Source organism: Calcarisporiella thermophila (genome assembly GCF_041956535.1).
Source record: "Calcarisporiella thermophila strain CBS 279.70 unplaced genomic scaffold VTP21scaffold_7, whole genome shotgun sequence".
NCBI classification, from domain to species: domain Eukaryota; kingdom Fungi; phylum Calcarisporiellomycota; class Calcarisporiellomycetes; order Calcarisporiellales; family Calcarisporiellaceae; genus Calcarisporiella; species Calcarisporiella thermophila.
In genome coordinates, this window is record NW_027192197.1 from 578500 (window position 1) to 591801 (window position 13302).

Sequence of the window (13302 nt, forward strand, 5' to 3'; positions counted from 1 at the left end):
GAACTCTCCAACCCTGCCTTAGCTTCAGCAGATCTATTTTGCTTAGAAAACCCCTATAAGGATGGAGGGTTGAGGTGGAAAGTCAAACTATTCATTAGGGGGAAAAAAAAAGAAGAGAAAAAACAAGAGTTATAGCCAAAAGTTATCCAAGGGTGTGTGCATACATAAACTAAGATAAAAAACAGCAGGATAAACACAAGATAAAGACTAAAATGCAGATGGAATGGTTTAGGCATTTATACGGCCCAAAACCTTCAGGGTTCCGTTAGGCAGCATCATTCCCAGATCGCCGGTGTGCAACCACTCGTCCCGGATGGTTTTGGAGGTCAAGTCGTCATTCTTGTAGTAGCCCTTCATGACGCTTGGCCCTCGAACGCAAATCTAGATAGGCAAAAGGAGAAACAAAAAGAGAACAGGTCGGAATTATCGTAGCGATCATAGAAAAGATAAACAATTACCTCGCCGCGAGGATTGGGTTGGTCAGCAGAGGTATAGTCCTTGAAGTCTACCAGTTTAATCTCGCAGCAGGGCACGACGGCGCCCACACTGCCCTCCTCATTATACTCGAACACGTTCGAGAGCGTGACGGCGGAGGTGGCTTCCGTGAGACCGTAAGTTTGAACCACGGGACAGCCAAGTGTGATGCGGTACCAGGTAAGGAGTTTGGGATCGACGGGGGCTAACAAGATAAAAACAAGTGTTTAAGCACTCTGGCCAAGCAAAGCGTCTAATTTTGTTTTCTCTAGGAGTTAAGCAGAACCTTACCGGATCCAGAGATCACGACGCGAATGGCTCCACCAAGCTTATTCCGAATGGCACGGAATACCAGAAAGTCCCACTTGGAATCGTGGACAAGACGGCCTTTCTCAAGCAGCAGTTTCCTTTTAACTTCGTATCCCTTTTTGAAAAGGAACGATCCGCCCAAGGAGCTCTCGATGGTCTCCTGGAAGCGTGCAAGATATTTGGGAGTGCTAGAGAACAAGTTGACGGGCGTTAAGAAATCACGTCTTGGAGTTGAGTACACAACCACAATTACCTGGCAAAGACAGTAGGCTTGGCTTCTTCGGCATCATTGAAGAGCTTACTGATGTTTAAATCTCCGCGATAAAAGGCGATAGAAGCACCAACAAAGATGTGCAGGTATAGAATGGTCCTCTCGAACGTGTAGGCTATGTGGGTTACAAGCGCGTAAGAACGTCGCCTACAATTGCACATCAAAGACTATAGGGTATTACCAAGAGGCATATAGGAAAAGTGCCTGTCCTCGCGGGTCAGCTTTTGAGTCTGGGGTAAGATCGCGAAGCAAGCTGATACGTTCGCAACTAAATTTTGATGTGAAAGCATCACCGGTTTAGGCTCTTGAGTCGTCCCATTGGTGAAACAAATGACTGCTAGGTCATCGGGACCTAGAGGAGAGGAAAAAGAAATGAAGTACTAAAGCTGTGACATACAAGAATGATCGGGCTTACCAGGGGGTACTGGTTCCCTCTTGTTCTCTAGTCCAACCTCCTCTACCGCTGAGAATTTAGTTAGTGTGATGCCCTTCTCCTTGGCCTCCGCAGCAACATCGTCCGGGATATAGATTTCTGCTAGGATAATGTGCTTAAGGCTAGGGGAAGAAGGAGCAGCGGCGAGAGCAATAGGGAGCGTAGCATTATTGACGAGGATAGCTTGAAGAGAAGTGAGGTTGATGATTCCAGAGAGAGATTCGGGTGATTGTTTCTCGGGAATGGGCAATGTGACAAGGCTATAATGTGAGGTGGCTATAATGGTTGGGGAAGCAGGAGAATTTAGTAACTATGCCGCGTTAAGATATAGGGTATCATGGCTAACCAAGCTCGGCAATAACATATTCTATGAGTAAACGAAGAAATGAGGAAAAAGAATCAGTCAAAGACCATTAAATGGTTGCCGTGCAAAAGTTGTACCTGGAGAGTTCTGAATAAATATTCCAAGAATGCTCTCAGTTCGCGGAGCAAGTTTGGTAATTTCCAAGAGACCCGACCCAAAATTCTTCACTCTACTATCGACCTCATCTATAACACCAGATATGCCGTTAGAAACATAGTTAGAATGCCTCGCAACGTCCTTTACACTAACCATACGTTTGCTATATATAAGCGTAAGGCAAGACGAATAAAAAGTTAGCATTATGGTAGACTCGCGCCCTTGCTCAATCCATCTCTTTGCCATTTTTATGCATGCAGGTCCATTTTACAAAGGTCGGCACAAGAATGCTCCACTTACATAAATATAAGGCCCTCCTCCTTGCCGTACCCCCAAGAAGTCTTGGTCGGCACTCGTCTTCACTCCCCCATTTCTCCAAAGCTCATACACGGTTTTCACTGCTCTGTCCGAGCTTGTTAGCAGAGGTCCCCCGTGGGGAGCGAATTTGGAACGATAGACGGCCGATTCGCCGGGAAAGCGGATATTCGACACATCCGCCTGGTGGTTCAGGAGGAGCGGGTGGATGTCCGGCTCATTATTAGTGCGAATCGCGTAAAATGTAACCGCACCAATGGTCCCGAGGAGAAGGAGACTGAGGGAATCAAACTCCATTTGCGTGGTGAGAGTTTCTGCGAAGGTTACTAATGATGCGCGAAAAAAAAAAAATCCTCTTAGGGTTGGCAGTCAGAAAATCGAATGACGAAGTGCCAAAAAGCTCGGAAACGGGATTCCAAGTGAGGTAGCATCACGGCTTGCCGCTCTAATGGTGCAAAATTGATTGGCCATACAGAAAGCTGTGTGACAGAATAGGCACCGCGACTAGAGCCATAATCTTGGCCATGCAAAAGAGGAGGCGGCTTGACCGTGAAAACAATCCAGCACATCGTGGCTAGAACAAGGAAAACGGAGGGTGCGTGCCGTGTCAGAGCATGCAGAGAGAGCGTTGATGTACTAGGCTGGAGTACACGCGCCGATTTGAATCTTCTTCCAAATAGAAGATATTTGATCAATTCGAGACACCTTCATGTAATGGAGAGCTGGATATGCCGTTGGGTTTATTGCCCTAATAAACAGAGGATAACAATGGAGTTTCCAGCATCCTGTACCTTAACGATGACTCTAGCTGGATAGAAGAATTCATGAGCCCACAGATATTCCGCTAGTCCAAAGCTCAAAGTACCGAAATTACACCAATTCTGTGCAAACAAATAGATCCTAGAGGAAACTTGACCTTTTTTTCTTTTTCGAACTCGACGGCTTTCATGCTTAACATTCCACTGCCCGATGGGTAGTATTGGATATTTAACTTACAATAGCTCTGTATGTATTATTTTGCATCTGTATTTTGCTGATTACCGCTTTTAGAAGCTGTATTTATATCAAAGTAACATGTTAATACTTTATTCGAGCGAAAAAAACAGTGGAGCTGAAAGATAGGGGACAATCCCATGCCAGTATCTATGCACTGGCGATTTTCTGTCTAATATAAAATCCAATCCAAAGATATAAGCTCGCTTAACTAATTATACCAACCAAAATTCCAAGGTCGACTGAACTTCATTAAAGATCAGGATAGCAGAAATCCAACAACAAGGTGAGGAAAATAGGTACAACACTTAATCAAATTATTAAGATAGAATCGGTTCAACCCATCTGAAACGAGAATCGAAGCAAAAATTTTTAAGCAAAACGTGCAAAGCGTACCGTATATATATACACATATAAAGAAATAAAAAGAAAATATCCCAGTAATTCATTATCCCTGTTAAAACCCTTCTTTACCCAATCGACTCCCTAGACGACTTCCAGAGCGCACCTCTCTCCCACTCGCCGAGTAACCATATCGGCTTGGAGAGGGAATGCCTGACATTTTGGCAGCAGCTGCAGGGGCTTGTGCGGTGGAAATTTTTGATTTGGGTGTCGACGGTGCAGCTTGCAGTGATCTGCCTGTTGGAGCTGGTTGGGTCGCGCCAACATTCCCGATAGGGTTGATTATCCCAGTATTTGCTTTATGAAGCTTGGAGAAGGGAGATCCGGCGAAAGTAGACGTTCCAGAAAGAACATTCTTTCCATTGCTAGTTGGCGGAATATCATTGAACGGCTGTCGATACACAGGCAGTTTACTTGGTGTGGAAGGACGTGGGATTTGCGTTGGTGTCGAAGGACGCGCGGCGCCCATTACTGAGGGTGAATGCGGACGAATAAAAGTTGTCTCCGAGGAAAGCACTTGCTGGCCAGTAGGGACCGGCGGTCGAGTGGTGGCAGAGACAGAGGTAGATCTTATCGGTCGGCGCGAATTTATACTAGCTTGCGATGAAGGGATTTCCCCCAGGGACCGCCTGGAAGATACTGGAGGGCCATTGGGAGTTCTGGTAGAGTGCATCGGTTTACGAAGCATGCCTGTGGATTCTGAAGGCGTGTTATTTCGTATGGGATGTTTTGTGATGGCATTAGGTGGAGGCATGCGAGAATTTGTATTTCTTCCTGCCGAGCCCAACGATGACAAGCTCTCTAAACGAAAATCGATAAAAGATTCAATATTGATTCACGGCTGCTTATCTAAGCGTTCAATAATTACCAGCAATGGAGGTATCGGAACGTGCATCTCCATCAAAAACTGACTGTCGACAAAAGGTGGATGAGTTGACATTTAAAAAAATTGGTTTAGTAATTAAAAGCTGACCTTGGGACTTGTTTCACTTCCCCAAAAAACATCCTCATTGTCAGTTGAACCAGTGGATTGCTGATCTCCATTCCCCGTACTGCTACCCATTATTTTGGACAGCTTTATCGCAAAAGGAGACTGCAAATTGAGCGAATTCGGACGCGGTTTGGTCGGAGTCGCGTCAATTCTACCGGCTGGCTAAAATTTTCAATGGAAGTGCACAGATGAATCCTCAATGTTCGTGAATAGCAAGCTTTAACACGGATGAATCCTTACAAGATCAAATTTCTCCTCAAAATTTTCCGCCTGAAGGAACGGATCCTCATCGATATCAAGAAGATTGAGATCGAGGTCGAGGTCAATTGTTTCGTTTTGACCTATAATATTCTCTAAATCTATATCATCTTGAGGTGATGGAATTCTAATATCTCCATCCATGATTATCTTATTTTTGGTTCATACAGAATTGATTTAAGCAAATTTTCTACTGCTGAATATTAGGCGCCACCAGCCTAATCGACGTGCGGCGCAGATTCGACTGCGGAATTATTGTTTACTTAATTTTGACATTCACATTTTTAATATTGTTCGTCAACTTAAGATAAAATGCGTCAGCTAAAATATCATGAGCAAAAGCTTCTTCGGAAGACAGATTTCCTTCAGGTATATCAAAGAGCTGCTGAAATATGGACTGAATTCATTCTGATGATATATATTGCCTGATATAGTGGAAAAATGAGAACAATATTCATGAGATCAAGGTGATGAGGCGATACCATATCCAAAGACGAGAGGATTACATAAAGTAACTTAGTATTCCACCCCATCCGCTTCAAAATCCCAATACTAATCCACCCTCATAGATATAATAAGTTATGCGGCCAAATTAAAAAGCTGGCTAATAAGATATCTCTACTCGATTCTCGAGACCCATTCCGGTCCCAGCGTGAGGATGCCCTGCTCGAGAAACTCTACAATATGGGACTCATTACCGCACGAAAGACCTTTTCACAATGTGATAAAATAACTGTATCTGCATTCTGCCGCCGGAGATTACCGATAGTGATGTGCCGACTGAAGATGGCGGAAACTGTAAAAGAGGCAGTGACCCTCGTAGAACAAGGTCACATTCGAGTGGGGCCAGAGACAGTGACGGATCCAGCCTATTTGGTCACAAGGTGTGCATTCTTTTCTTTTTTTTTCGAGTTCTGATATGAACACTAAACTATTGGTGCACGATAGAAATATGGAAGATTTCGTGACATGGGTCGACACATCTAAAATCAAACGACACGTTCTCAAATACAACGACAAGGTAAGCGTCCATAGGTTATGTGGTGTTTTTCTGATCAAATGTGCTCACAAAATATATGATTTTAGCTGGACGACTTCGACCTGTTGTGAGAAATGTGAAATTTTTGCTTTTCATTTGTACCCTATTTATAATACAATTACCCACCTTTTTCGAAAATTTTTTTCCGGTGATATTGAAGAAGACAACATGAAACACTGTTTTATATAGTACAATTTTATAATATAGAGTCCACGGCGTAGCCATACAACAACCACCACATGAAAACCATTTACAGCATAGAACCTGAAATAACATGCTCTTCAAGGCTCCCTTCATTTCCTTTATTCGTTCAAGATTAGTCGACTTTGTTGCAATATTATTGTAACTTTTCTAGCCTCCTTCCATCCCCTAGTCTTGTCAGCCTACAGGATCCGCCAACTTTTTCAAGACCCATAATTTCAGATTATCACGTAAGAGAGTAGCGCAGCTAGACGTCAAAAGGCTAGCCAAGTAATTCTCCGAACACGTGGTTGTATTGACATTGAGCCGACTCCTTCTCCCTCCGCTTTTACGCCCACCCTACTGTTTGTACCATTGGTGATCTGCACTCTGATATCGGTTCGTGGATACATATTGACCTTCAAGTTACCCTATCCCAGTATTGATTACTTTACGAGCACTTTTAACGAGATAAATATTGAGATCAAACAATGAAAAGTAGGAAAAGGTAGATGAAACATGTCTTCTCCCTCCGTCAACTTGGCCTTTCCATCTCCATGTGCCTCCCCTCCGAGAAAGCAGGCTTAGCAAAAAAGCACTTCTATTACAGTTTAGTGGCATAAGTTTAATATTGTCACCGGTATCGATACCAAAATATGAACCTCCTCCGGAATTAAACCCGGCTCAAAATTACCTCGTTGTCATATTTGAGGGGAAATAGGCAAACAGAAATTTGCATTGCATTACATCTAATAAAAAAAGCTCTTTAGACGATTGCAAAATAAAAATTGCTTTTTAAAGTTACTTTTCCGCCTAGCTTACTTCTGATATGCTCTTTCAGAAGTCGGCCTGACCACATTCGGAGAAGAAACGAATACGAACGCTATCGATCCAATCAAGCGATTCCCACACTTCTTGTGACCCCTCGTGATTAATGTCGAAAACAATTAGACTTGCTATCCAAAGTAATATCTCTCGCTCAGGAATATAACCTGATAAATACCAGCGAAAATGACAAGGTTAAATAAGAATGACAATAGAGCTTCTTGCCCATCCGCTTTCCTCTGCTCCAGCTATGCTTGCCCCTGAAATATCAGTCTATTTCGGAATCTGAAGATCGCCTCCGCATAAACAGCAGAATGAACAATAACACGCTAAGCCACAACACATATTAAATAATTACAATTCTTTGACTTTGTCTTTCATATTTTTGGTCCCTTAAAAATCGTATAGATTTATATATAATTATATATTTACATATATCCCTTAGTGCCAGCATTTCGAGTTGAAGTAGTCAAGATTGAGCAAGAATACAGCTTTTCATAATGTCGGTGGAAGATGTGTTCCCTGCAACCGCGACGCCACCGATAAGTTAGTCCATGGATTTTCGGTATGGTAGATGCGGTCAGAGAAATAACCCAAATCTACTTTTAACCGTAGAAAAAATTCTCTTCTTTGTACACGGAATTGGGCGTCAGTACGGAAAGTATGGTAATCTCGAGCACTCTGGTAGGTCGAATTTTCAACATTCAAGCATTCTGCCAATGGCTTCCGGAATGGACTCAACGAAAAAAATTTAAAAATACACGTGTAAACTCACATTCTTCTGCCTCCATTGCACCATTTAAAGCCAACACACTTCAGCGGAGTATCGACGAGCTTCTTCCCACACTTTTCCCGAAATCGGACAGTCAAGTCGAAGTGATACCCATTGGTATTCTTTTACTTTCAAGGATGTTTTTTCTATAAGCTTCCATGAACTCACGCGTTGATTTTCCATGCTTCCAGAATGGCACAGCGGATTACACAAAGTAGTAGATGATAAAATATCAAAATCGACACTTAAAACGATCCCGAAGGTGCGGCTTATGACAAACGATTGGATGTTCGATGCAGGATACTGTATATATAGTCATCATTTGAACCAGTTTACGTGGATTGATTTTATTTTTGATTTCCTCTCTTATCGGCAGACGTTACAAACTATTACGGCCAGGTCATAGTGGATACTGTGGTAACTAAGATGAACGAGGCCTACGCGCGCTATATCGAAGAGCATCCCGATTTTGAGGTGGCTGGTGGAGAAGTGTCGGTGATTGCGTTTTCGCTGGGTGGCATTGTGATGTACGACATCCTTGTGAATCAGGACACCGATTGCATTGCGGGGAAATTCCAGCTCCAGATTGACAAACTGAATTTCAAAGTACGACATTTGTTTACTTGCGGGAGCCCCATCGGTGAGTTTAAATCTGATGTGTTCTCGGTTCTCGAAACGATCTGATGGCAACCCTCCCCTAATTAGCCGCACTGATTGTGATGCGAGGACAGTACATCAATGACTATCTTCCCCCGGATTACTGCACCTTCCACAACATATTCCACCCATATGATCCCTTTGGCTACCGCATCGAGACGCTCATTGATGAATCCTATTGCCATATACCGCCCGTTGTAATTGAACGCGTCCAACGCAAGCGCATACTGCCCAAAGGAGTTCTACCTACTCTGGGGTTGCCTTCACTCACGGAGCTAGGGTCTACGGCCCTGGCAGTGAAGGCGAAGGGACTGTTGAGCTACGGCAGACTAAATGCTCGAGAGAGCTTCCTATTTGAAAGTTTGATGAGAAGTACCTCCACTCGTTTTGAGAGAGCAAACCTGGACCCTGTAAATAACAGCACCAAAGCAAGCGGAGACCATAACCACTTAAAACGGCAGAGTAGTGCAGACTCGTTACTTTTGCTCTCACGAGGAGGGAAGATGCGCAATCGCCCAGCGGGCGTTGATCTGAATTTGAAGATCAACATGACGAGCCAAGATGAATGTGGGAAGCAGGGCTTATATAGACACATGCACTGCTCTATTTCGGTGAAAGCAAGTGAACGTCAGGGGATAATGAAGGCGGATGACAATCAATATCCGACTCTTACGACGGACGAAAAAGATTTTGGTTCGGGAGACTATGAACTAGACGACGGGCCTATGTCGTTAACGATCGCTCAGAGTGTTTCCTCTACCCCAGAAGGCCGATTGACGAACGATGGAGAGTCGGAAGGAGAATTGACGGTCTGCAATGATCCGATGCCAGTTCATACTTCCTCTGCAACTCAGGGCTTGTCCCACCAGCCGTTTGGAGGCCCTAAACCCGAAGCAGTGAGAAACTCATTGAGCCTGCCAAATCTACAGCGTGTTCCCAATAGCTCCTCTCGGAGACTGTCTGAATCGCCTCTCTCCGAATCTGATGCGAATGATCCTATGCTTGAGGGCATGAGCGAGCGTGAAGGGGTAGACGATAAGGCGGCAAATATCGCAAGAAGCAAAAGAAGACTGTTAGAAATGGCCGGCTCGGTAGCTAAGGCCGCGTTGTCTGCACTCTCAGCTGTGAGCGGTATGTCATCGGAAAATTTGGGTGGGGAGACAAAGCGCTTTCCATATCAGCCGCCTTCTTGTTTCACAGAGGAGGTGGAAATTGGGGATGCAGAGCCCTCAACTGAAGTCATCGATGGGATGGCAAATAACGTGAATACGTTCATACCGACCGCGCGCTCTGCATCCATTTCGGATGGGAACAGTGAGGATGCCGAGGAGAGCAATGCGACGGCCACAAATCCCGATCCAATTCATCCTCGAATCGATCACGTACTTACCGAGACATTGCTCGATAATTATGCAAGCGAGTGGATAGTCGCCCTCAAAAGCCACTTTCGTTACTGGGCAAATCGGGACGTGGTGTTGCATATGCTCAGGACGTGGAAGAAGGAGCAAGAGAAGATGGAGGGAGAAGTCCATACGCCGTATGAGACCATGAAAGCTCAAATAAGTAGACAAGAATTGCCAGAGGACGAGTTGGAGAATGAATCAGACGATTTCTATAGTCCAAGCGAGGCTACTCTGCCGGAACAGATTTATGGAAACTAATTGCGAGAGTAATATGCATTCAGGAAAAAATAGGTGGTAATTTTTTTTTTCCAATTGTTTCATTTTTTGTAGTTACTATCCTTTCGGGCCAATGTTGTGTGGTATTGTTCTCTATGCATCATGTGTTGATTTTTGATTTTTTATTCCTCTACTTTGAACGACATTTTGGATTGAGGTTTTTTGATTTATTTTCTTTCATCATTTCTTGCATGTTGATTTCTTTATTATTTTCTCATTTCTTTTTCTCATTATTTTTTTTTTTTTACTTGCTCCGATGATTTTCAGCGATATATTTTTATAAATGACTTTCTCTTTCAACTCCTATAGCATATACAAAGATATATAAAAATACATTGGAAAAAAACAATAGCAAATAGAAGAGAGTAAAACTGGAGGAGTTTAAAAAATTCGCAAAAGTCAATAGAGGGCAAAAAAAAGAGCAAACAGCTAAATATATCGAAATGTAGGTTAAAAATAGCTACAGGGGTGGAAGAGGATGAGGAAAGGTTCCTTTGAGCCTGCAAAAAAAAAAGAGAAAAGAAATAGAAAACATGTTTCCTGAACTCTATGTATTCCCCAAATAAAAAAAAGGAAGAGGTAAGGATTATGCTTGCGACTGAGGCTGAGAGCTAGAGGGTTGTCCATCTTCCGAAGATTCATTCGTTGTGGATGGCTGCGAGTTAGTAGCACCCACCCCAGCTTCCGCACTAGCGTCACTGTCACCATCATCGTCCTCACTTCTCGCTTGGCCCGTATCCCTCATAAGGTCTTCGGTCCTTTCTTCCTCGTCCACTGTGCTCCGAGTCTCGCTCGATTCGCCACTTTCAGGGGTGGTACTCATCTCCTCTATTGTCTCTGGTCTCCCATGCTCATTTTCATTTTCATTACTATTCTCGTTCTCATTTTGGCCAGCGTTTTCCTGTCGTGCCTCAGCCTCCAAAAGACTCAGGCGAATGGCCTCCATGACCATCAGCTCTTCCAACTCCAAGTCCATTCGATACATTGCCGCCAAATATCCACCCGAGTTCGGCAATCGTTCAGGCCGAATGATAATCCTACGCGAGTTCCCAGACCCTCCCCGTTGGTGAGAATTGGCTGATGCGGCAAGTTGGTGTTGGCGAGCCCAATCAGGGCGGATTTGATCGGTAGTCACTACCGAGGGGTCTTTGTGTGAAAGGGATTTTCGCCGGGGCTTATCCTTGCTGCTACGGGAGGAAGAGGAGAGTGGAAGTGTGTGGCTGCGGGGCCTTGCTGCAGAGGACTGTGGGAGGCATCAGGTATATAAAAAAATATGCAAGCATTAGCTAATATCAGATACGGGCCAATTCCTTTCAAAATACGTACATTCTGTGCATTCTCTCCTAGGATAGCTGAGAGGTCTGGTGGGACATATATTACTCCAAAGTTTGGCTCGACGCAAAATGGGCAGGCTGTGGGTGAGCCATCCGGAGGACGCTTAATTTGGACAAAGCATTCCGTACATACCGTCTGATCGCAACAGCGAGATCGGTTGATAAAATGTGGATAATACTACAAAAAAATTGAACATGGAGCCAATCAGCCATGTGTGCACACAAAAGCCGCCTGCCATTCGAGCTAAACTCACCAAAAAGCAAATTGGGCATTCGACCACGCTCTTATACAGTGCCTTTTCAATCTTCTCCTTTTTACTCAGTACCCCCGCGCCTTTTCCCGCATTTTCTTTGGGAGAAACCCCCCCTGGGTCATTAGACTCGTTCAATCCCTTGTAGAAAGGAGCCAGCTTCCTCTCTGTGATGAGCCTCCGCACCACGCGAACATCATAATCTTGAGGTGTTGAATATACGCCCTGGGGAGTAAGTGACCCTCCATCGATGGTATCATCCGTGGGTTTGGCGTGATCTTTAGTATTTGATTGGCCCATGATTATTGAGTGAAGCCGATCGAGAGCGTACTGTTCTAAATGCACATTGCAGAAAAACTCTCTTGCCCCCTTCTTTTTTTATATATAAATTCGAAATTTGCACTGCGCCGCCAAGTTTCTGTGATTTTTCTTCCAACGCTATGTTAACATTTGATAATTTGGCGTCAAGATCAAATTTCGCAAATTAAAACGAAAAAAAAAAAATCGCGCTTTCTCTTTTCAGTTGACTTTGAAGTTAATTTGCGTTTAGCTCTTCAGCACAGATTAATAAAGAAAGACAGGATTAGGGTCTTCGCAACTATCTCAGAAGGGAAACAGGAATTACCCACACTGTATTCACGCTTTGACCCTCGATTTTAGCTGTCACTCGCTAAAAGGGTACTTTGGAAGGACATTTTAGAAGATTCCCCAGACGCTAAGCCATGCCGATGCTGGGCCTTCCGTCGATGCTAGTAGTTGGACATGGTAGCAATAACTGAGCTTACCTACGAGTAGAATGAAATATTGAATAGAAAACAACACGTGTTTCGATATAAAGACTGCGTCTTATTAGAGGTTTTTTTTTCCTTTCTCAATTATGTAATAAACTCAATTATACAGTAAACAAAAGATGGGAATCACTGGTATTAGTTGAGAAATCTATACGAAAACCACTTGACTTAATCTGGAGAGTCTGGGTAATTTAAAGGCTAATATACTCTGCTGCCAATGAATTCTTTCTATTTTTAAAAAAGCAATAAAAAGCTGGACAGGTTAATTAGAAGGAAAAAATGAAAACTTAATTATGACATTTTGTGTTGCTGCGACTACTACAGTATCCAAGATGATTATCAAGCGACAGAGCATTATTATGCCACTGTGAAGCGATTGCCTATCTGATAACTCAGTAACAAGCAACGGTGTCAATATCGATACAATATACCTACAAAAAAAAGACACCGTCTAACAGTGAATTAAGTACGGAAACCTCTGGGTACATCAATTGGCCAAATTGTAACTTGGCCCTGAACAACTATAACTTTCATGAACATAGTTTTATTGGAATGGTAAAAAAAAGTGGACATATTTAAATCTACTCTCTCAACAAACTGCGGTTAACCTAAAATGCGAATCTACGACTGGTTGTGAACATACAAAGACATAAAATGATTGCTTTCAAAGAAATTAGCATACTGGAGGACTAATCGATTACAATTTTTATACACATGATTCAGTAAGAAGCGTGCCACCAAAATAACTACGAGCTCTACTACCCCATACATGCTGGGCTCAGCATAACTGCCCGATTCATCTTTGAGATTGAGAGCAAATCATCAATTTCTATATTCCATTCTTGACACGCTCAATCGAGTTTGAATA

The 13302-nt window shown here is 43.4% G+C and overlaps 5 protein-coding genes across 5 annotated transcripts; 2 read left to right on the forward strand and 3 right to left on the reverse strand.

Moving 5' to 3' along the window:
- Positions 1–228: 228 nt before the first annotated feature.
- Positions 229–2831, reverse strand: VTP21DRAFT_10520 (uncharacterized protein; the record flags this gene model as incomplete). The annotated part of the gene is made up of 11 exons (XM_069389866.1): positions 229–381; positions 459–679; positions 766–971; positions 1037–1169; positions 1236–1406; positions 1470–1763; positions 1834–1854; positions 1929–2036; positions 2101–2110; positions 2248–2588; positions 2672–2831. 11 exons carry the CDS (start codon positions 2829–2831, stop codon positions 229–231), a joined length of 1818 nt encoding a protein of 605 aa, XP_069253143.1.
- An 881-nt stretch (positions 2832–3712) lies between these two features.
- On the reverse strand, positions 3713–5050 carry VTP21DRAFT_10521 (uncharacterized protein; the record flags this gene model as incomplete). Its single annotated transcript, XM_069389867.1, has 4 exons — positions 3713–4458; positions 4526–4568; positions 4631–4810; positions 4889–5050. The coding sequence occupies 4 exons, from the start codon at positions 5048–5050 to the stop codon at positions 3713–3715; spliced, it is 1131 nt and encodes a 376-aa protein (XP_069253144.1).
- Positions 5051–5218: 168 nt separating this feature from the next.
- VTP21DRAFT_10522 (uncharacterized protein) lies at positions 5219–6016 on the forward strand (the record flags this gene model as incomplete). The annotated part of the gene is made up of 5 exons (XM_069389868.1): positions 5219–5275; positions 5341–5417; positions 5476–5790; positions 5855–5927; positions 5993–6016. 5 exons carry the CDS (start codon positions 5219–5221, stop codon positions 6014–6016), a joined length of 546 nt encoding a protein of 181 aa, XP_069253145.1.
- Positions 6017–7450: 1434 nt separating this feature from the next.
- Positions 7451–10040, forward strand: VTP21DRAFT_10523 (uncharacterized protein; the record flags this gene model as incomplete). Its single annotated transcript, XM_069389869.1, has 6 exons — positions 7451–7496; positions 7566–7634; positions 7756–7839; positions 7914–8027; positions 8099–8362; positions 8428–10040. The coding sequence occupies 6 exons, from the start codon at positions 7451–7453 to the stop codon at positions 10038–10040; spliced, it is 2190 nt and encodes a 729-aa protein (XP_069253146.1).
- A 604-nt stretch (positions 10041–10644) lies between these two features.
- VTP21DRAFT_10524 (uncharacterized protein) lies at positions 10645–11943 on the reverse strand (the record flags this gene model as incomplete). The annotated part of the gene is made up of 3 exons (XM_069389870.1): positions 10645–11301; positions 11385–11570; positions 11647–11943. The coding sequence occupies 3 exons, from the start codon at positions 11941–11943 to the stop codon at positions 10645–10647; spliced, it is 1140 nt and encodes a 379-aa protein (XP_069253147.1).
- Positions 11944–13302: the final 1359 nt, after the last annotated feature.